Genomic DNA, 25288 nt, shown 5'->3' with positions numbered 1-25288 from the left:
TGCAAACATTTTGTTATGGGCTTACTTTTTTTAATAAGCCAGTGCAGCGCGATGGTCCTTTCTAACTGCCGCAAGCCTATCTATCGCTCTGTCATGGGCATAGAATGCTTGACAAACCCGTGATACGCCAAGCTGCCCAAGTTGGCCAGACTAACGGCCAAAGGCCGTGTACCAACACATTTTCATGTGCTGAATCATTTTCATTGGCCCTGTGCACCACCCCATTCACAGCTGCCTAGCGGAAGCTGATCAAGCGCATTTCCAAATGTGCATTCCATGTAGTCCATGTTGCTTAGTGCATAACTGTCCCATACCAGCTATCACTTCTGAAAGAGGCACAAACTTTGCCTTAGCCTGGCGTGCTATAAAGTGTATTGAAGCTCCATGCACATGACATAGCAAAATCTTGCCACTGAAGGAACAATACCTTGCGGCCCCCAGTCAGAAGACTAGTCGATGATTGAACACCATAGCAAAGAGAACCACCCAGACTCATTCACCGGCGCCTAGGCATTCACTCACCTAGCTCTGAATCACCATACTCGGTTGGAATTACCTAAGGTGATTCATGGGGAAATTAGCCCTAACCCACACGCACCCCCGTGCATCCAACCGCTACGTGTGGGAACAATCTTGCAAGCCGAGAGACCCTTAACCAAATCTCTAAAGGCAACATCCTTTGATCCACTCGCACTGCTTAACCGAACAATGTGCCATGTCTGTGCCACCACACAATGATGCACTAACGACGATACCAATGCCTATCACATGTTGTGCTACCACCGCACGTCACCGATCAAGCGAACACATACCGCATATTCCTACACTCGATGCATTTTTCACACAGTAGAGCTCTGCACTGCACGTACCCCCATTCCGAAGATCGCCCCAAGACACATTCAATCCTTTGGTTAAATACTTAACATTTTTCTTAAGTCATTTATTTTCAATTCAAACTTTATCAAAATTATCTAACAATTTTTCAAATGCCTTTAAAAGTTCATCATAAAAACAAAAAGAATATTCATCATCAATTACTTCATCACGGTCATCTTAGTTGGCCATGTAACAAACATTTGCAACTTCATAATCACTTTCATCGTATGAAGAGTCATCTTTGTTACCCCAAGTTGGCATCATAATCTTCTTGTTTTTCTTTTTCTAGTTGATGTATAGATTCTTCTTCAATGAGGGACAATTAATTCTAATGTGTCCCGATTTCTTGCATTCAAAATAAATGATTTCATCTTTTGGTTGATCCTTCGAAGGTGATGATTTCTTTGAGAATCTTCTACAATTTGACTTACCTTTATTTTGATATCTAAGGAATTTTTTAAAATGCCTTGTCATCATGGCAACCTCTTCTTTCTCACTTTTTGTTTCTCTATCAGAGCTTAAATCAATATTTGATGACTTTGCTTTTAAGGCAAGAGTCTTTGCCTTCTTTACTTCCTCTTTACCATCTTCTCTTTTCAAAGATATTTCATGGGTTATAAGAGAACCCATGAGCTCATCCAAGAACAATTTATTGAGGTTTTTTATTTCCTTAATGGTAGTTACCTTAGGGCTCCATGACTTTGGAAGCGACTGAAATATCTTGTTCACTAGCTTCAGACTTGGGTATTCTTTGCCAAGAGCTTTCAACCCATTGATAATGTTGGTAAATCTCGTGAACACATTAGAGATGGACTCTTCAGTCTTCATCTTGAAGATTTTATAGCCGTGTACTAACATATTTACTTTAGATTGCTTCACTTGAATTATTCTTGCATGGGTAACCTCAAGCTTGTCCCAAATCTCCTTTGCGCTTCTATAAATTGAAACACGATTGAATGCATTAACATCAAGCACATAAAATAGCAAATTCATAGTTTTAACATTTAAGGTCATTTTTTTATGGTTGGATTCTATCGACTTATTTTCATTAATTTCATTTGGTATGAAAAGACATTTTACAAATACTTTTCATACTTCATAGTCGATGGATTGAATGAAAATACTCATTCTAATTTTTTAATAGTTGTAATTCATTTCATCGAATCTAGGAGGTCGAATAGAGGAAGCTTCTTCTCCAAGAGGAGTTCCTACGATGTTTGTTATATGAATCTACTTTTTCGAACGATAAAGTTCTTGAATGAAAAAGTAAGGCTCAGATACCAATTGTTGAGTCCCAATATGATGAAATACACATGATAGGAGATGAATTAGATTTTAAAATTATTTTGCTTTTCACACAGACAGATATAAGTAAATCAAAGAAAGTGACGCATAAGCAAAATAAATAAGGAAACCACAACACAAGGTTTATAGAGGTTTGGCCAAACTTGACCTACGTCCTCTTGGCACTATTACCCAATCCACTAAACTCCTAGCTTCACGATGCTAGGAACCAAATCCTCAAGCTTCACGATGCTAGGAACCAATAACAATGATTTTACACTGCTTGTGAAACTCAACCGTGAGCTCTATCAACTCATCGTAACTCAACCCAAGAGTTATGAATACAAATGGTTGAATATAATCACACTTTTACACCATACAAATGTGAACACCGTTATGTCCAAGGGTGAGTGAAACTCAATACAAAAAATCCCTAAATAATCTCAACACTAAGCAAAGAAATCAATGAAGATAACTTGTTGGAATGCTTTAGAACACTTGAGATCTTTGATCTTGAAGAACTTGATGATTTGATTTGTTTCCACGTATTCAACAATGTTGGAGTAATTCTTCTTCTTTAATAAATATTTAGGAATGATCTTGATCCATTGGGATAGCCATTGAGCACACAAACCAAGAATTTTTAATAGATTTATGATCGTTAAAATCGCTCATTGCTCTTCTTACATGTCAACATTTAACTTTATGTGTTGACATATATTTGCCATATCATCATCCGGGTCAACAATTCATTCATATTTTCAACTTCGTTCAAAGCTCCTTTCTTCAATAGATGTCGACATTCAGATCCAAGGGTCAACATTTCACTTTTAATGGCTGGAGGGATCAACATCTGCTTCATGGATGTCGACACTTTTATGCTCAGTAGATATTCAAGCATTCAGTTATTGGAGGCCGACAAGGCATTCAATGATGTCGACACTTAAATTTTGAGAGTTTATACTTCTTGATTTCTTTACGAGTTGATACTTTGAGCTCAATTTAAGCAGGCATACATTCGGTTTGTCGAGAGTCGACATGTCATTCACGTGAGTCGACATATTTTACCTTTCAACATGATATTCTTTTGAACTTTATTTATGGGTTCTTCACTGGTCGACATGTGTTTTCTAGGAGTCAACACTTAATCAGTAAACTCTTTGATTTTTTGCTTAAACACCTCATTTCAAAGTGTGATTTTTTTGGCACTTCCTGAAGGGATTTTTGGCACTAAAATATGAATGTTTTTTGCAAGTAAAGTATGTTAAAATTCCTGCATACATCAAGTTTAACTATTAGTACTTTAGAGAGTTTTGTTATCATCAAAATTAGTCTAAGAGTTCAACAGGTAGGTCTACACTAGAACACATGGTGAGTGTATAAAGCTAATACAGGTAGTACATTAATGATAATATATATATATATATCGTGGTATAGATACATGATATATGTCAATTAAGAAAACACAATGCATTTATTAACAATATGACTCACTAGACATGATGTGTCATTCACCAAATAAGTCAATATATTTGTTTGTAGGCATGACATGTCATTCACCTAATAAGTCAGCATATTCATTTGTAAGCGTAATATGTCATTCACCTAATATATCAATATATTCATTCTATTCATATTGTGGTTTATAGTCTATCTGAGTTTAGCATATAATCATGTTACAATAATTGGATTGCAACTAAATCCATAGATTCATAACTATTTATCTCAATCAACTCATTCGATCATCACAATCCATCATAATCAATGTATTTAACATGTTTAATCTTTTAGAGATTTACAACATCTTGGAATAAGTTTCACGCTGGATCACCTAATATTGAAAACACATATCCTCCCAGGCTCATCCCAACCAGATCATATCTGGATCCTAAAAATGTACACCCTCACAAAATCATCTTCGTCGGATCATATCTGCATTTTGATCGTGTACACCCTCATAGAATCATCTTAGCAAACTATATGTTATTGGATTTGTACATCCTCACAGACTTGTCACAGTCGAACATGTTGGACTTGTATAATTGCATATGAACCTTCCCTTGAGAACAGTTTCTCAATGAGTTATTTTGTCAAGTAGATTTTATTGCTATACATGCATAAACACAATTGATCGCTCATAGGGTTGATGGCCACCAATTTGGGCACAAGCATGCATACGTTCAACATGCATTACATCATAAATTCAGTCATATGACAATGTAAATCATAAGATTATCAATCACCATTTTTGGGGGCACCAACACATATCAATTCAGTTGACCGTTAACAAGCAAAAGACCTATTGCATATTTTATTTTACGCATCATTCATACAATCATGCATTTAGCATAACCAATAGGGTTCTATAAACCATAGCTCAATCTTGAGCTTGAACATTTATCGCATGCATTCATAACTCTACATCATATGGCATTTCAATTTCATACGAAAGCATATCATCCCATGGATTGACATTATAATAAAACCACAAGTAACAGCGCATATATTATCCATGTGTTTATAAATTGAACCTCGAAGTATGCATATACAAAATAAGTAAATCCAAATTATACATACATGAATCCAAGCATGCATATATAAAACATGATATTCCATGCATATACAAAATTCAAGTCATATATATATTTTTCGAAGTATGAGCAATTTTATGTAGACATTCTTAAAGCTTGTAAACATACTTAATTATATGCAAACAATACTTGCTACACTAATATGCATTATACTCGCATAAGTACCAGAGTTAGCATAAATTTTAAAACCTAAAAAATGACAATCTTTTTCAATAGTGAGCTCCCACACTTGAGAGCTATCTCAATTTTGCGGATTTAGAAATAGCTTAATTAGAGGTCACTCTCAAAATCGTGAAAAGAATTAGCTCTTTTACTCTAAGAAAATCGTCATCAAGGGGAAGAGAGAAAGAGAGAGAGTTAACAAGGGAAGTATTTATAGAGGGGAATACATAGTGGTGAGTGTGAGTGTGATGCGAGATGAATGACGTGAGAGGGAAGTAAGTGAGAGATTGTGATGGGGTTTGGTGAGAGATTTAAGAGATTAAAAATAAGGGATATGATAGGTGATGGGATGTGATGATTTTAAGTTTTGGGTTTTTGGTCCTAGGATCTAAACCCAAATCCATTACCCATTTTATTCTCTGGATTTAAATAGAGATTCAAACACAATTTAGCTTTAATTTGGATCGAATTCATCAAGTGAATCTAATTCCAATAAAGTGTGTTGATCCATTTGAGTTTCCTATATCCAAATAAGGATCCAAATACATCGAGTTAAAAAACAGTTTCGGGTAGGTTGAATTATGTAGGGATCCATTAAGATCCAAACCCAAATAACTTTTGGATCTATTGGATCTGACGTATTCCAATTGGATATTCCAAATTCAGAATTTTGTAGGTGGGTTTTGATAGGATCTTTACTAAGATCCAAACTCGAATACCTCTTTCGATCTCGTAAATCCAAATCAATACTTGGATAATTTATATTTACCCTCTCTTAAATCTTTAAATAAATTATTTAATTTATTAATTAAATATAACCAATGAATAATAACTAATTAATTACCCCAAAAATGACAAATTAAACTGAATGTCAAAATAATTTCTTTTTAATTACTTCAAAATTCCAAAAATTCGGCAGGTATTACATAGCATATAAACTAAGATTCAGAAGCAGGTCCCTCGCAAAAAACTCCTCACGAACAGGAAGGTGTAGGGTCTGCCAAAATGCTAAAAAAATGGATTGAAAGTAGGGGTAGACCCATAATAAATGTGGGGAAGATTTAGCTTGCGAACCGCATTAAGCTGCAAATGCTCACCATACAAAATCCCTTTCTTGACAAATTCTCATGAGTCAAGACTCCATTCAAAATAACCAACCAACCAAAAGCCCGAGATCTAGAGGAACGTCAGAGTGCCCACACCCGCTCTCCCAGCAAAAGATCGACACTGATGTCACCAAAAGCCAAACAAAAAGAGGCGATCGAGAACTGACCCATCTTGAAATGGGATCATACGCACATAGCCGAACTGTCCAGCGAAGGCCCCAACCCAAATATGAATTTCAGCCAAACTCGCCACCAAACCTCAGAAGAAGCTCAGAATCCCCTACCAAGGTGAGCCCTGCAAGGAATATTTAGACTTAAAGTACAAGGCAAAGTCCCCTCATCTCTATTGATAGACCACCACCACCACCACCACCACCACCACCACCTTGAGATAAGAGCCTTATTGCACAAGGAGCCGCAACAAGCTGTTGATTTTGAAAACAAACTTCTTGGGTCTCATTAATTGAGACTTTTATAAAGAATATATGGTACCAATTTTATCATGGAGGGGTGATTGCATCATGCATGACCTTACCAAAATCAATCAGCAAGGGAGAGAGTTGAGTTGGTAGGTGGCATAAGATAACCATTTGGAGCATGATTTTTTCCAGGTCAGTAGTAGCACACGTTCCTCTTTGCTTGTCACACACGCTGCCTGTGTTGCCAATGTTGAAGAAAAAGGCATTTCTTTTGACCCCTCGGAAACTATTTCTCAAAGGTACGTGGATACGTGTGACCTTGATTCGACTCGCAAGTTTGAAAATTTTTCCCAAGATAGAACACGAGGACAATATGTTTTTTTCATTTTTAACACTTTTGCAAAATAATCCTTGCCTTTTGTTGTTTTGCAAATTGGTCTTCACATTTTTCATGTTATTGCAAATTGGTGCTTCTGCCAATAGCTGTCGGTTTGACTATGGTCATGGTTAACTGGTCACCAAAATACCCATCATCAAATAGTTCCTACTTTATTAACTTTTTGCAAATTAGTCCCTAATTCATATTTTACAAGTTGGTCCTCATGTATGGGCAAAACTGTCAATTTGTATGCTGTTTAGCAGTTACCGTCAAGAAGACTAACGGCTGTTAACTTCAAGGACTGATTTGCAAAGGTTAGTAAAAAGGCAGGGACTAATTTGCAAAATAGCATAATGAGCGAACTATTTTGCAAATCGACTATGAGGGACCAATTTGCAAAAAAAAAGCTAACTTTTAATTACTAAAACTATACCTTACATGCAACTCGAGTTCCAAAGTTTTTTTTTAAATAGGATAGATTTTTTCAATATTTTAATTAATAAAAATTTTGTTTGATATTTTGACATATAAAATGTATTTTATTTAAATATTATTAAAATTAAAATATATTAAAAATATTAAAATAATTCTTCTGTGTCAAAACTATGTCTAGAATCAGATAAAATCGAATCCATATGGATCTGACCAGCTTAAAACCCGATATTTACACTTAATCAAATTAAGGTTCGGTGATTATTAATAGGACCTGAATTTGGCTACCGAATCCGATTGAGCCTAGCTGATGTGTGGATGCGGACATGGACACGTATGGTCAATACTCTAACTGGGTCGGCCTAAGTTGGATACAGGCGGTAATCGATTATAATTTGGGTACGGACTCCAACTCAAAGCCTGTTTAGGAGAATTCTTGGAAGATCCAAAACTGATCGTGTTTGCATCATTGTTGGACCTGAACTTGCAATAAGTAAATTAGTTGAATCCAGATTCTTCTACACATAAAAAAATATGGAATTTTATTGGATCCACATTCAGAAAAGCCCCATATCCAACCATCTATCTAATGAGATCCGAAAGACATATAACATATCCAATTAATAGTTGTGCCATGTACTGCATAAAACACGCATGTCGTGGTCGGATCTGGTGATTGGTTCAATTATCTGATCCATCCTATTATTTCTGAACATTCTTGGAGGGTCTAGGTTTACATATAAAACCGCCTAATTCGATCCACATACTCAGATGTCTATCGTATCCACATTTGAGAGTCCCATTTATCAACTTGGACTCGGGTCACTCGAAGGGTTACCATATCCAATTCAATTGACTCGGGTCTATGGTTGCAAATTGTCAGATCCAGCTCGGATCTGTGCTGAACCGGCAGTGGATCCAGATTTTCATGAGTGAGTTTAGTTCTGGATCCAGACCCGACTCAGACCACATGGTAGAGTTCTTGATCCGGATGTGATCTAACCCAATTTGACACTGGATTCACCAAAAACTGGGTCAAATATACAAGTTATCCTACAAATTATGCAAAACGGGTCTAGTTGGAATCGGCTCTCACCTGGTTCCGACCCTATTTGTTTATCCGATTCTTACCCAGATCCGAATGGACCCAAAATTACATGTTCCCAATCTGATCCATTTATAAAAACGGAACCTGTTTTCTGACTGGTGTCCACCCAGTTTTCATTCGGTCGGGATGGAATCGGATAAAGATCCAACCCGTTTGCAGACCTACTGTCATCAGGATATCCATGGACCCTAACCGGATCCTGTCCGGCCCACTTAACCCACTCGTTAAATATCAAATTCACTTCAAATGTAAAATAACGCGATATTTTTACTGGCGTCTGCTTTCTATCTTCTTTGGGCGTTATCAGAAATTATGTCCCTCTTCTCCGATCTTCGTCCCTACCTCTTTTCCGTTGCCGAGAATTCCGAGATCGAGGAAAACAAATCCCTGGAAAAAGAAACCCTACAAATTCATCGCTCCTTAGAGCCAAACACCCAGACAAGAAGCAGCCGATCGTTGGAAAAGAAAGAATCGAGAATCAAGAAATCCTAGAATCTCTCTCTCTCTCTGTGGTTCGTTTGGGTGGAGTTTCGTCCCTTATCGGTTTTCCCGAGTTCATGCTCGAGAGCGCCGGAAGATGCTTTTCCTCAGAGTCGGACGCTCGATCGCCAGGTCTGCGCGTTCCCGGATCGAAAAGGTGAGATTTTACCCATAATTCCGTTTCTAGGGTTTCCTGTTCCTCCCCGTCTCTGTTGATCGGTTTGTCCTCTCCATTTCTTTTGTGGACTCTAGGTGAATTCAGCAGGTAGTTATGGTGCGCGCTTCGCATTGCCGGGCAATCCGGTACCGGAATCGGGGTGCGAGGGGTTTCCAGCAATCGGCACCGGATTAGGGTTTGCGAGGTATTTCTTGACATCCGTTGGTGGTGCGAGAGAGTTTTCCCTGAACACGCACCGTCTCTCCGGTTTCGTTATCAGGAACTCGATGGCTGTGCGGGGCTTCTGCAGTGAAGCGCCTAAGAGAAAGAGTAAGTTGGGCTTACGGGCTTCTCCTTACTTTCTCGACATTACGGTACTTATTGGACCTTTTCTGTGCAGGTTATGAGAATTTTTATCCGAAAGACAAGAAGGAAATTCCTAAAGGAAACGATCAGAGGAAATCAGAATCTAAGGGTATTTGTTTAATGTGACGAAAATTTCTTTTTGTTCCTCATTGAGTGGGAATTTTTTTTTTCTTTTTTTTCGAATTTATGGCAATCAGGAGAAGTTTCAATTTAATTTTACAGACCTGCTAATTTTTACTTATACTGAATATTATTATTATTTTTTATTTCGACATTGGCATATTTTTCTTTATTGGGTACTTTTCTTTTCATGAAGCTTTGTAATCAAAGTGGTGAATTTTTCATGTTAATCTGTTTGGAGCTGTTAGTTTATTATCTTGAAATCTTCACCCAAGTTTTGTCATCGAAGTGGACTTTTTGATAGTCTGTTATCCAATCAAAATGAAAACTTTATTTGAAGCCACCCATCAGCTGCGCGCCTGTCTTTTATTAAATGGAGTTTATGCATGAAAATTGACATTTAACTAATGTACTCCGGTCTGTGTGAATCAAAATTTGTATAATATGTCCTTGTGTTCGCTTTTCCTGTGATTGAATCAGTACTGCCTGGATCCTGTTCAGCAACACTGGTGAATTACTTCTTATGACATATGACACCCAAATGGTATTGTTATGAGTTCAAATTAAAACAATAAGAAGTTAATATTTGATCCTTTCAAGTTGTTTCCATGTTTGATAATGAACAAAATGATGAATTTCCTACTTTCACCATTTTGAATACCAAGATTGCATATCTTCTTGCTATGTCACCTGGGTACTGGTGTGGGTGCAGGTACGGGTACGGAGGGTATGACACGGCAATTCCAAAAAATGTGGGTACGGGGACACGGCTATATATATATCACATAAATACAAAATAAATTCAAAATAAACTGAATATAATCTAAATATATATGCTATATCTAAAATATATTATATAATGAAAATATATTATAAATTGAATACAAACTTGTATGTATGGATGGAAAAATGGCATGTGCAGGTGTCGACACGGGATGCCCGTATCGACACAGGTACGGAGGGCAAAATGGAGTGTACGTGTGACATATTCTTCTTGATAAATGGTTGCTTTTCCATGCTAGGTTGCTAGGCAGGAAGTTAGTATTAGTTACTGATCCTGAAGAGTTGTGGCTTGTTTCTGGAACTCTTATTACATTTTACATTTTACATTTGACATTTGTTTTCTTAATATGGAGATCATTATTCAGTTGCACATGTGGCTGTTTACATCCTTAAAGAATCTTCTTCTTATGTCAGTGAGGGTGTTCTATGAACGTGAACATCTATTTATAGCTTAATACATTCTTTTCAGAGCAGTTACGTGAATTATTCTTTTGAATGACTTTTTATTCTTTTCCTTTTTCTCAGAGGACTCAGAAGCAGATGAAGGAAATTTTCAAGACAATTCTGTGAAGCAATTTCAAAATTATCTAACACCACTTTTAGTTCTTGGACTGATGCTTTCATCTTTTTCTTTTGGTCCCCGTGATCAGAAGCAGGTGAGTGCAATTTTTTAGTCTCCTTCAGCATGCTCCTTCTGTGAATTTCTAGATGTTCCTTGAGTCCATTTGAAGCTGTGCTGGCTTCTTTCTTTAACAAGTGCTGCTAGATCAGGCATGGACTCCATTCTAACCTGTAACTGGTAGGAGTTATGTTTGTCCAACATATTAAAATTTTATTCTACATGTTCATGTAATCTGTAGGATGTAATGTAGCCAAAACAGCTGAACTGGCATTGCCATCACCAGTGTTGTGAAAAGCGTTGAGGCGTAGCGAGGCGCTCCACCAAAATCTAAGGCGAGGCGTAAGCCTTGAGGCGCAAAGCGTAAGCCTCAAAATTTTTTTTTAAACTTAAAAAAAATATAAAAATTATCTAAAATTATAAATAAATAAGAAATGCTTTATTGATGAAGCAACAACCAACAAGAAATAAAAAATCTCAAATAAATACGGAAAAAATATGAGATTAACATGTAAAAGTAACATTAATGCAACAACTTGATCTATGTAAGTATCTAAGAAATAAAATATGAGCACTCGTTCAATAAAAAATTAACATTAACAACAAAATGCATATTAAAAAATGTAAGTATCTCTCCATATGTGCATTCAGCAAATGAAAATAGTTCATCACTCGATAGTCAATGCTATATGCTCCATTGGATAACATATAGATAAGTAGCCTACATCCAGAAATGCTGTCTACGAACATTCCTCTTTTAACAATATGCATAGTATGAGTAATACAGAGAAAATAATAGCTCACATTGCCCAATTGTATTTGCTAACTTTCTCTTTACTGAATATCCAAGTGACATGCATTGCCTCATTTTATCCGGATCCATGCCACCATCATCATCTGCACAGAAAGGAATATTAGGAAACTATTGTAAAATGAGAATATTAAACAGTTTAGTCACGCTATATTTGAAATGGTGCAAGTCAGTGGCATAAAGCCAGCCCCCCTGCACATCTTTAAACTTCTTTATTGAGTAAAGCTACACACTACACAAAATTTGATGCATTTTCTGCTCCTACAAGTCACATCCATTATAAGTAACCAAATATATGAGATCAAAAGAATGTATCAACAAAAAAAACATAGTTGCACTTAAAAACAAACAGCCAAAAACTAAGAGTGTCTACAATCAAAGCATAACAAAGCAATGTCAACCACAGCCAAGTATTCAGATTGTATCTAACGCCCATCTGCTCTTCTAGATAGACAGCAGCAGCAACATACAAAAAAATCATCAATACAGAACTGTAAGAGGATATGCACAAAAATGACTAAAAAATTACTTCACAAGAAAAGCATGATTCCCTAGAAACTTGATTGCATATAAGGTAACAGTCAGAAACAACTTTAATCCTTGATACCTGCCGTATGGAGAGATTGAAGAGAGGGAGGCAGATACGAAGGAAAAAGAATGAAGGGGGTCGGGGTTACCTGGGGTCTGACAAGGGCTGCCGGCATCGCGGCTGCTTCCGGCAAGGAGAGAGAGAGAGAGAGAGAGAGAGAGAGAGAGGCTAGGGGCCCCGACCCTCATTAGGGTCGGGGGTAACATTTTACTTTTGGTCAAATGAGGACTTTGACCCTCATTTGACCAACAATATGAGGCGCGCCTCGCCTCGAGGCGTACGCCTCAAGGCGTATGAGGCGTACGCCTCGATGATTTTACGCTTCATGCTTGCGCCTCAAGGCACAAAGGCCCTCGCCTTGAGGCGAGGCACACTTTTTGCGCCTTGAGGCGAGCCACGCTTTTAATAACACTGGCCATCACACTTCCTTGTAAAAACCCGAAACAATGGAGTCATAACACTTAATTGAACATTGAATGTGTACCTTCTTTTCCTATTTTTTCCCATCATGTTATTGACTTCTCATGATTCTATTCTGTATAGCAAAAGTAGTTTGCACCATGCGATCACAACATTCTGAAGCTTCCTTTGTATGTTAGACTTATACTGGATAGTTACTTGATTGTGTTAAAGAACTGTAGAGTATGTCCTACCGTGTGTTGACTGCTTAGTGTGTCTTTTGTGACGATGGATAATGATCGCTAATTGTGGTATAGTGCTGGTTTGCATAGATCCAATCACCAAAAGCTAAAACTGACCACTTTGAGTCCAGTATGGATATAAACTGTTTATTTTTCCCTCATTAAAAAATGAGTCATACAATTTATTCGCCATGATTTAATCTATTGGAATATTAGATAAGCCATGCCAAACATTATGATGGCTAGATATAACTTTTAGTGGTTGGATATGTGCAAGCTAAATAGGATAACATCATGAGGTATTGTTGTTCAGTGTTTTAACAGATAAAGCACCAATAGTAGTGGAAGCGGAATGGTCTGGTGCAATTTCTTTTTGCTTTAGAATAACTAAAAACTCACATTTGTTTTTGTTTTAGTATCATTTTTTCTTTCTCATGGATTAGTAGTGTTTATAAGTGTATCATGAACTACTATACAATTTATTGGTATGATACTAATAAAAGAGAGACAAGGTTAAATAAAATAGTTGTAATGGTCAGAGTTCATTGTTTTAACTTTTTACCGAAGGATCTCAAATTCAAAACCGTTGGGAAAATGATAAATCGCTAGCATGACATAATCCAACTCTTAGGTTGATTAAAAAATTGGTTCCTAGGATTCTATGTTATTTCCTTCCTACACCATATCACAAAGATGTTAAATATGTTCTTAGTTTGACACTACTTTTGAATATTCTTTTGTCAATAGGCCTGTTGCATCGAGTAATTATGATCTTTGTCTTCGGTTGGATGCCAATATTTGTCCTGCAACAAGTTTCTCTCTGTCTAGTTGGTAGACAATTGTTAGCACTGATTTACATCTCATCATGAGGATATCCTTATTATTGTTTTTATTTTTAGATCATAATTCATTTTTCTTTTCGTGCACGTTTAAGAGAAGTGAGTTATGTTAAAAGTTAATAAATGTTAGATTGAACTAGCAAAGCCAGATATATATGAAGGGCTAAGATATAGTTAGGGAACACTTGGATGGAGGGTAATGTAAGCACTGATGTTACCTTGACACTTCTGGAGCTGTCACATGGGTGCAGGTGCGGGGGTGCGGCACTTTAAAAAACTAAAATATAAAAAATTATATATAAGTCCAAAAGTTGGACATAAATGACCCTGGGTACGTTGACTGCACCCAGGGTCAGGTTGACCACATCGGGTCTGGGTGCGGGTGCGGCACCTAGTTGGAGAGTCCCTGTGACATAGTTCTGGAGGGCTAATGTGTTAGTGTATGACACTTGGATGCTTGGACACGACACTTCATGTGCAATTCATTTTTCAACATACAAGTGTCCAAGAAAAAATGGACACTTGGTGTCACGTGTCCAACACTTTTGAGTGACTTACACATGAAGTGTCTGACGTTGTCCACTTCGTATCAACCTTGTTTAAACCCTATTTTCTCTCTATATATTTTATTGGGTCCTATTATAAAAGAAAAGGCTCGACCTCTCTCTCTCTCCGAGTTGATGGAGTCAAGTTAGTGTAATGAGATATTGCGGAAATATAAAGAGTGCATACAAGCACTTACAACAATGAATAAAAGAGACAATATCACAAGTCCACAAAGGGACAATACAAGCACAAGCCTTTGAGAAGGCAACAATATAAAAAGCCTCTTATTGAGAAGAGAGAAAAGCTCTCAAGGATAAGAATACACAAGGGGTTCACCCCTATTTATACAAGAGGAAGAGGAGGAAAAATGAGGGCCAAAGGGCCTCAAAAGGAGAGCCAAAAGGGGGCTCCCATAGAGTCGTTGGGAGCCCCCTCCCAACGGTCACATTTGTGACCGTTGGGGGCTCCAACGACTCTATGTTGGAGCCCCTTTAGGTCCTAAAAAAAGAATAAAAAAAACAAAAATAAAAATTACATTTAGACAAAAAGGAAAAATAGTTGTTTTCTAAAACAACTATGCGAAATTACAAAAATACCCCTATCGGGTATTGATGTAATATACAGCATATATATATATATATATATATATATATATATATATATATATATATATATTAGATACATTTTAACACCCCCCCCCCTCAAACTTTACGGGGGAATGACGGAAAGTTTGCCAAGAAGAAATATGAAGCGAGGAGCCGGAAGAGCTTTAGTGAAGAAGTCCGCCAACTGATATTCTGAAGTGACATATGGCAGAGCAATAGTTCCGCGTAAGAATTCATCACGAACATAGTGGCAATCCATTTCGATATGTTTTGTACGTTCATGAAAAGTATGATTGCTCGCAATATAGATGGCACTCTTGTTGTCGCAACATAGCTTTGAGGCTTCGGTAATATCAACGCCCATGTCTTTAAGCAAACTGCGAAGCCATACAAGTTCCATTGTCGTGGTTGCCATAGCCCGGTACTCAGCTTCAGTGGATGACAGTTAAACTTTCTGCTGCTTCTTGCATCGCCAGGCAATCAAAGAGTTCCCTAAAAAGACAAAAAAACCAGTAGTTGAGACTCGATCATTGGGATTACCTCCCCAATCCGCATCAGTATAAGCAAGAAGATTCAAGGAAGAAGAGGAGGATAGAAATAGCCCTTTATTGATGGTATTCCGAATGTAGCGGATGATTCGGAAAACAACACTCATATGTACAGTTGTAGGAGCATGCTGAAATTGACTAACTGAGTGAACCACATGAGTGATATTTGGTCTGGTGATGGTTAAATATGTAAGAGACCCAATGAGTTGTCTGTAAGGTGTGGGATCCTCCAGAAGAACCCCATCTTCTAACCGCAATTTGGCATTAATAACCTCGGGAGTCTCTACTTTCTTATCATCAGAGATCCCAGACTTAGAACATATATCTGCAGCAAGCTTCATCTGTGAAAAAATATATCCTCTAGGAGAATATGCAACCTCAATTCCAAGAAAATATCTGAGAAAACCTAAGTCAGACATATCAAAATTATCTTTTAACATATTTTTAACATTGATAATACTATTTTGATAATTCCCAGTGATAATCATATCATCAACATAAAGCAACAAAATTACGATACTCGAACCTGCATGTTTAACAAAAAGAGCAGTGTCAGTATAACAAGAATGAAATCCTAACTTTATCATGATATCACTGAAACGATCATACCAAGCGCCTTAGGGGCTTGTTTAAGACCAAACAATGCCTTCAAAAGCCGAAGTGTTTGACCTTGCTTGATATTTATTTCGGGTGGCGGATCCATATAAACTTCTTCACTTAAACTTCCATTTAAAAAAGCATTTTTTACGTCAAGTTGATAAATAGGCCATTTTTTGGTTGATGCGACAGCTATTAAGGTCCTGACACTAGTCATTCGAGCTACGGGAGTGAATGTTTCTTCGTAATCAATGTCATATTCTTGGGAGTATCCCTTAGCAACTAATCTAGCTTTATATCGTTCTAAAGAGCCATTGCTTTTAGTTTTAACTTTGAAGACCCAGCGACAACCAATAGGTTTTTTGTGTGAGGGTAGATTAACTATTTCCCAAGTATTGACCTTTTTTAAAGCATTTAGTTCAACTTGCATTGCTTCAACCCAATGAGGTATAGATTTGGCTTGATTATAGTGGGCCGGTTCAAAATAAGAGTGTAGAGTTATCAAACATGCCCAATAGTTGGGAGTTAAGGAATCATAGGATACAAACCTATTTGGGGGTATTGATATTCTAGAAGAATGCCTAACTTGTGGTTCCTCAGTGGATTCAGAATTTTTAGAGTATTTTTGGAGGGCACTAATAGGTTTTTCTTGATTTCTTCCTGAGTAAACATTATATTGGTATCACTATCATGAACATTTATATTTGAATCACTATCATTTGAGAGTGTTATGTCAAGAGGGGATACCTCACGAGTATCGTCTATGTTTTCAAGAAAATCTTCTTGTATGTCATCAATAAGATCATATAAGAATATATAATCAATTTCATTTGTTTCTTCTATTTTATCAAAACCGTTTTCTTCTTCTAGAAATGTTACATCTTTTGAAACATATAGTTTATCATTCTTAAAATCATAACATCTATACCCTTTTTGATTTTCACCATATCCGAAAAATACACATTCAATTGCTTTTGGAGATAACTTATCCCTTTTATGTAGTAGGACAAAACATTTGCAACCAAAAATACGAAGACGATTAAAATTGGGTGAAAACTTAAAGAGTTTTTCATAGGGAGAAGCATTTTTTAACTTAGAAGAGGGCATTCTATTGATTAGGTAGGTTGAGGTTAGAACGGCTTTGGCCCAAAACTTCTTTGGAATATTCCTAGACACAAGTAATGTTCTAGCGGTTTCTATAATGTGCCTATGTTTCCTTTCCGCTAGGCCATTTTGTTGAGGAGTCCTAGGACATGACTTTTGATGACAAATGTCATTTTGGGTTAAATAGTTTTAGAATTCGTGAGATAAGTATTCGCCACCGGAATCAGATCTTAAAATAGATATGTTACTTTGAAATTGATTTTGAACCTTTTTATGAAAATCTTTAAAGAAAGTAAATACTTCCGACTTATGACTAAGGAAATAAATCCAAACATACCGAGTAAAGTCATCAATAAACGTAACATAATATGAATAGCCCCCTTTAGACATAACCGGAGAAGGCCCCCAAACATCCGAATGCACCAATTCAAAAGGCCTTGATGAGAGAAAAGTTCTAGTTGGAAATGGAATAGACTTTATTTTTCCAAAAATGCAATCTTTGCAATTAATTTCTTTTTCCTTACAAAATTTGTTTTCAAAAAGAAAGAGGTACATTTTGGAATAACTTGGATGACCAAGTCTTTTATGCCAAGTTTCCATGTTTTTTTCTTGGACATAAGAACAAAAAAAGTTTGTAAGGAGATCAAGATGGTCTATATAATAGAGGTCTCCCTTTCTATGGCCTTGCCCAATCCGCTTCCCGGACCGGAGATCCTGCACAAAGCAACCATTAGATGAGAAAGATATTTCACATCCATGGTCGGCAATTTGAGAAACCGAAAAAAGGTTTAAATTTAGTTTGGAAGCAACTCTTACTTTTGGAACACAAAAATTTTGTGAATCTTTAAAAGAACCAATACTTGAATTTTTCAAAAAAGTTCCATCGGCCGTAGAGACACAAGAGTCCTTTGAATTGGTGCAAACATCACTAAGTGCATTTTCATGAGGGGTCATATGAAAAGAAGCTCCGGAATCAAGGATCCAAGAATACATACCGGGTGATGATGTTGAAGCAATAGCCACACTCGATGTGGAGGAAGAAACTTTTAGCATTTGTTGGAGAGCCATAGATATTTGTCAAAGAGTTTCTTTAATGTCATTGTTCTTGCCTTCATCTTCTTTGGTGGTGGTTTCTTCAAGAGAGGCCACTTTAGGCTTGAAGGTTCCAATAAGCTTTGGACAAGCGGGTCTAATGTGTCCCGACTCATTGCAATAATGACAAACAATCATTTTTCTTCCTCCATTGTAGTTCCCTTGTTTCCCAAAATGAGGAGGCTTATAGGTTCTAACATTGTTACCCGGTTTGGATACGGCAAGGACTTCATCAACATGCTTACTCATGCCAAGCCTTGTCTCCTCTTGAGTGATTTCGGCAATAGCGTCCTCAATAGGAGGAAAAATAGATCTATGGAGAAGTGAAGATCTCACTTGCTCAAATTCGGGACGTAGCCCAAAAAGAAATTGAAACAATCGCTCTTGTTCCATTTGTTTTTGCCTTAAATCAATATCTTCCATAGAAACCCATTTTGGCTTCAAGAGAGCCAATTCATCCCATAGTGGGTTTAGGGCACTATAGTAGTCTTGAATGCTAGAATCACCTTGCTTGGTGGTTCTAATATTTTCTTGCAAGAAGTATGCTCTTGCAAGATCCTTTTGGGTATACATACCCCTCATAAAGGACCAAGCCTCATTGGCTCTACGAAATTTAGCTATATTAGCACATACCTTAAGTTCCACATTGTTCATAAACTACGCAAGGATTTTTGCGTGATTGCTTTCCCAATCTTCCACTTCCTTTTGATGACTTTCAATGGCCTTGAGGAGAGCATCTCCCTCAAGAGCCTTTTCTTGACCTTCTTCCATCTTCGTGAGCATAAGCTTCAGTTCCGGAACGGTCCCCATGACAAAACCCCAAAGCTTCTTTCCTTTGAGATTATTCTCCATAGCCGATGCCCACATCATATAATTCTTTCCATTGAGTTTGAAAGATAGGTCAATCTTTGTCTCCATGATGTTGCCAAGAAGTGAGAAGATGTTCACAAAATATGAGATACACGAACCACACCTTTCCTTCAAGAATCGAGTGGCTCTGATACCATGTAATGAGATATTGCGGAAATATAAAGAGTGCATACAAGCACTTACAACAATGAATAAAAGAGACAATATCACAAGTCCACAAAGGGACAATACAAGCACAAGCCTTTGAGAATGCAACAATATAAAAAGCCTCTTATTGAGAAGAGAGAAAAGCTCTCAAGGATAAGAATACACAAGGGGTTCACCCCTATTTATACAAGAGGAAGAGGAGGAAAAAGGAGGGCCAAAGGGCCTCAAAAGGAGAGCCAAAAGGGGGCTCCCATAGAGTCGTTGGGAGCCCCCTCCCAACGGTCACATTTGTGACCGTTGGGGGCTCCAACGACTCTATGTTGGAGCCCCTTTAGGTCCTAAAAAAAGAATAAAAAAAACAAAAATAAAAATTACATTTAGACAAAAAGGAAAAATAGTTGTTTTCTAAAACAACTATGCAAAATTACAAAAATACCCCTATCAGGTATTGATGTAATATACAGCATATATATATATTAGATACATTTTAACAGTTGGTAAAAAGACTATCTCTTGTTGTTACCACATTGGAGTCCTGCTCAATCCCATTTAAAAAGTAGCTCTCCTTTTTCACAATTTTGATGAATTGTATGGTTCCAGGTATAGGGAACTGGAAGTGAAAATCGATGATGTCTCATTTTTTCTTTTCAAATTGTTTTTTTAATTTTTACTTAATTCTCTCTCTCTCTCTCCCTATATATATAGGGAGAGAGAGAGAGAGATATGTTACATGGACACACCTAAGCTGAAGTGTCGGTATCGGACACTTCCTGACACCGACACTCCTGAACACGGAATCTACACACCACTTTTAAATTTAGAAGTGTCCAAAAATTTGGACACACGTGTCAGGTGTCCGACACCTTAAATTGTGTTTGGACATGCTGTGTCCAAGGAGTGTCCAGTTTCTTGACACTGACACCCATGAGAGAGAGAGAGAGAGAGAGCTGTGTCCACATATCTAGTTTTTCAAAACCCACCGTGTCTAACACTTTGTACCCGTGTCTGACACCAACACCTACCTATGTCAGTGTCGAAGTAACATGGGTAAGAACACTCATGATCTCATAGATGCCTAAAACCCATCGGACATAGAAAATTATAAATCTTGGGCCTTTAAATATGGAATACCACCCAGGTCGGTGGTCATGCATTTCTTGTCAGCCATTAAAATTCTTATTCTGCTGTCACTACTGTTGCTATTATTTTAGTAATAATAGGTTATTGGTGTTGTTGTTATTGAATTTGATGGGATTTTAAGATTCGGAAAGTTTTTTGAAATACATATGAACTCTAGAAGCAGGACCTTGGAGGAGGATTCCCTGCACATCTAAATACACTATTTTCTAGGATAATGCGAATAAATATATGAAACCTTGTGGAAGAAGCAAACAAGTCTGACATCAATGGGGATTGAGCCCAGGGGAGGAAGAGATGTGGCTGGGGTTGTGGGGGATATGATAACACACATCATATTTCAGCAAGTTAGCATTTGGCATTCCTATCAACTGCTTGTTTGCATACTTTTGTCAATACTTGAAATAGAGATATATTAGAAGCTAAATTTATTTGTCTTCTAATCTTCACGTTCATTACTTTCTTTTAAATAGTACAGAAAATATTTATTTTGTTTAAATTGCCATTTGATGCTTCTGACTTTATATTCTCACAGATAAGTTTTCAAGAGTTCAAAAACAAGCTTCTAGAACCTGGTTTGGTGGACCAGATTGTTGTTTCCAACAAATCAGTTGCAAAAGTGTATGTCAAGAGTTCTCTACCCATTACCAATCAATCCAAGGATGATGATCTATTAGGACATACAACTGAAACTCCTGCTACTAAAGGAAATGCTAGCCGCTATAGGTATTACATCAATATTGGCAGTGTTGAATCCTTTGAGGAGAAGCTGGAGGAAGCCCAGGAAGTACTAGGCATAGACCCCCATGATTATGTTCCTGTAACTTATGTCTCTGAAGTGGTTTGGTATCAGGAATTGCTGAAGTTTGCTCCTACAGCTTTGGTTTTGGGAACCTTATTTTATTTAGGAAGAAGAATGCCTGGTGGATTTGGCATTGGTGGTAGTGGTGGAAAGGGTGGGCGTGGAATATTTAACATTGGGAAAGCTAATGTTACTAAATTTGACAAAAACTCCAAGAACAAGGTATGGAGTTTAACTTTCTGCCACTTCACTGGATTTCTTTCTTAGCTGTGATATGGAGTAGGATAAACCTGCCATTTTGCAATTTAGTTATGGATTTATCCCTCTTTTATGCTGATTGTGTGAACCTTATTGCAGCATATTTCTCACAACAATTCTGGTGAATTTTTTTTGGCAGTTTTTTTAATGACTTTCTAATTTTGTGAAGGATTATCTCTCTTATTGCAATAGGTATTTTTCAAAGACGTAGCTGGTTGTGATGAGGCAAAACAAGAAATTATGGAGTTTGTGCATTTCCTGAAAAATCCAAAGAAATATGAGGAATTGGGAGCAAAAATTCCAAAAGGTGCTCTTCTTGTTGGTCCTCCTGGCACTGGGAAAACTCTTCTTGCCAAAGCAACTGCAGGTGAATCAGCTGTACCGTTTCTATCCATTTCTGGCTCAGATTTTATGGAGATGTTTGTTGGAGTTGGACCATCCAGAGTGAGGAGCTTGTTTGCAGAAGCTAGACAATGTGCACCTAGCATAATTTTTATTGATGAAATTGATGCAATTGGCCGAGCAAGGGGACGTGGAGGCTTCAGTGGTGCCAATGATGAACGTGAGAGTACTCTGAATCAGCTGCTTGTAGAAATGGATGGATTTGGAACAACCTCTGGTGTTGTCGTTCTTGCTGGCACTAATAGGCCAGATATTTTAGACAAAGCTCTTTTACGTCCTGGAAGGTTTGATCGCCAAATAACTATCGATAAACCTGACATCAAAGGACGTGATCAAATATTTCAGATATATTTGAAGAAAATAAAGCTTGATAATAGCCCAACATATTTTTCTCAGAGATTGGCTGCACTTACACCTGGGTTTGCTGGAGCTGACATAGCTAATGTTTGTAATGAAGCTGCTCTTATTGCTGCAAGGAATGAGGTCTCACAGGTCACCATGGAACATTTTGAGGCTGCTATCGATAGGATAATTGGTGGTTTGGAGAAGAAAAATAAGGTTTGTAGTTTGAATAGATGGCTCAGATGTTTTAATATTTCTATACAGATTTTTTTTAATCCTTCTTTCATTCAAGATTGCTTATTCTTCTCTATAAGTTGAATTTTATGTAGGCCTTACATTTGAGTTTTCTATTTCTGGAGCTAACATCTGTGTAGTGCATAGAGATGAACCTTTGAGTGGCTCATTTTTGCATGTAGGAACACATCTTTTTTGCTGCATGATGTGAAATGAAAAATTCTGTGAGAGGGACCTAAAGTTACAAGTACCTGTGTGGCCTGTTTCTACCAATATCTCATTTTAAAGATTTTATGCTAGTGTGTGTTCATGATCATGTATGTCTGCTTTGATTTTGGTTGTTCTGAGCTATTTCAGTTTGCCAGGTTGGTGAAGCTAAATTAACACCCTCATGGTGGTATTTGCTTTCTAGAATTGTTTTTATTGTTCCAGTACCTATAGTTGATCATATTTGCATGAGTGTATTTCCTTTTTCTTTCTTGCTTGCTTTTGTTTTTCCTCTCTTCAGACAGAAGTGTTGCTTAATTGAACTTGCACATGTATTGCAAGTCTGAAAACATATTTATGGAATCCATGGTAATCTTAATGTAATGCATGAAGTCTCTTAAAAAAATGAGTAATCAACATGTTGTGGAACATAAATTAGTTTTTTCAAAGTTTTCTGTGTCTCTTATCTCTTTTTTTATATCAATTTTAACAGGAGCCTTTCTCTCTCTTGGTTCTTTGAAGTTTCCTTTCTTTGCTTATGCATCGGTGCTACGGCAGGAATTTTCTTTTTGTCTAATCTCACCAGCACTGTAATTAATTTATTTGGTGTTGGCCTACTGCTTTGGGATTGATTACTACAATAAGGAAGATTCTCTTTAGAGATTAAATGTGTGACTTGTAATACTTAATGCAGGGAAAGCTGACATTATTGTTTTTTCAGGTAATCAGCAAGTCAGAGCGCCGAACTGTTGCATATCATGAATCAGGCCATGCTGTTGCTGGTTGGTTTTTAGAGCATGCAGAGCCTCTGCTTAAAGTTACAATTGTTCCTCGTGGTAGTGCAGCACTGGGGTTTGCACAATATGTACCAAATGAGAACCTTCTAATGACCAAAGAGCAGCTCTTTGACATGACTTGTATGACTCTTGGTGGTCGTGCATCTGAACAGGTACACTTTTATAGTTTTATTGCTTTGTTTTCCTGAAATCTTGCAGTAATATTTTGTGAAACATTTGTCTGGACAAACTTGAATATATTTCCATGTTTTTCTGGCCATAAGCTTTTAATTCTGCATGATTTGTCTTGATACACTATGGCAATCTTTTCAGTTACTCTGTGAATTTGTCTTTTTCTTTTTTTTTTTTGTTTGGTCTAACATGGAAATATTCCTTGTCTGAAGCAAAATTCCAATAGTTTGTTGCTTCTAAATGAAATTGGAGTTCTACGTTAATTTTCTAGTCTAAAGCCATCATAAGCTCATTATTGACATTTCATGTAAGAGTTTATTAAAATAACTGAATGAATTGAAACTAAAAAGGACCTTTACACTTTAAATGATTGGCATAAATTAATGATACATCTTTTGTTAATTCCCAGGCATTTTAATGGGTTATTCATGTATTTTTTATCTTGGGGGAGTTGGTAAGAACACCTTGAATAGTGTTATTTGTAAAAACAATAAGCTTTTGCTTCATCTAAAATTACTCTTATAAACACCATTTACCATTTTAATGGTAGAATGCCCTTATGGTGATGGAAAAAGTCCTGGTTATTTTCTTTTCTCATGTATTGCCAATGTGCTTTAGGTCATAGGGCATTTGCTGAATTTTGAAAAAAAAATCTTGGTTGAGGGCTATGTCACAGGGATTCGGCCAACTGGGTGCCGCACCCAAGTTTTTTGAAAGTGCTGCACCCCCGCGTCGACGTGAGTGCGCGTGCGGCACCCGGTGCGGTCAACCTGACCCTGGGTGGGGTCAAAACACCCAGGGTCATTTATGTCCAACTTTTGGACTTTATATATATATATATATATATATATATATATATATATATATATATATATATATATATATATATATATATATATATATATATATTTTCCGCACCCCCGCACCCAAGTTTTTTGAAAGTGCTGCACCCCCGCACCCATGTAACATAGGTTGAGGGTTGATTTCATTGGCCTTAATGTTTCAAAAGATTAACTCATTATTTCAGGAGCTGATAAAAGCGCAATGATGACCAAGAAACTCTTTCTTGTAGGTTCTCTTAGGGAAGATTTCAACTGGTGCGCAAAATGACTTGGAGAAGGTGACCAAGATGACATATGCTCAAGTTGCTGTTTACGGTTTCAGTGACAAAGTGGGGCTTCTCTCATTCCCACAAAGGGAAGATTCATTTGAAATGATGAAGCCTTACAGCAACAAGACGGGAGCAATGATTGATAATGAGGTACGTGAGTGGGTGGACAAAGCTTACAAGCGTACAGTAGAGCTAATTGAGGAACATAAGGAGCAAGTGAAACAGATGGCAGAGCTGCTGATGATGAAGGAGGTTTTGCACCAAGATGACTTGGTAAGGGTGCTTGGGGAGCGGCCTTTCAAGTCAAAAGAACCAACAAACTATGACCTGTTTTGTGAGGGTTTCCAGGAAGAAGAGGAGAAGAATAAACAGAGTCAAGAGAACACCATTGTAGAGGAAGACACACCCTCTCTGGACGGCACAGTGGTTCCTACGTAGATAAAGGTATGCTTATGTATAGGATATTTCTCCTCGGTAAAATGATTTGTAAAAGGTAGCTACATTGAATTTCAACCTAATGTTTTAGTGAGCTGATGGTTCACTTTTTCTAGTAAAA

At 37.2% G+C, this 25288-nt stretch overlaps 1 protein-coding gene across 1 annotated transcript; it reads left to right on the top strand.

Moving 5' to 3' along the window:
• Window positions 1–8628: 8628 nt before the first annotated feature.
• Window positions 8629–25288, top strand: LOC149821355 (ATP-dependent zinc metalloprotease FTSH 8, mitochondrial-like). Its single transcript, XM_089982289.1, has 8 exons — window positions 8629–8994; window positions 9090–9324; window positions 9395–9469; window positions 10789–10919; window positions 20944–21432; window positions 21661–22428; window positions 23375–23602; window positions 24694–25288. The coding sequence occupies exons 1-8, from the start codon at window positions 8935–8937 to the stop codon at window positions 25168–25170; spliced, it is 2463 nt and encodes an 820-aa protein (XP_089838415.1). The 5' UTR covers window positions 8629–8934; the 3' UTR covers window positions 25171–25288.

This window comes from Nuphar pumila, chromosome 12 (genome assembly GCF_984573655.1).
Source record: "Nuphar pumila chromosome 12, dmNupPumi1.hap1.1, whole genome shotgun sequence".
In the NCBI taxonomy this organism is placed as follows: domain Eukaryota; kingdom Viridiplantae; phylum Streptophyta; class Magnoliopsida; order Nymphaeales; family Nymphaeaceae; genus Nuphar; species Nuphar pumila.
Note: the sequence above shows the minus strand (reverse complement) of the source record. Positions and strands in the feature narration are given on the sequence as shown.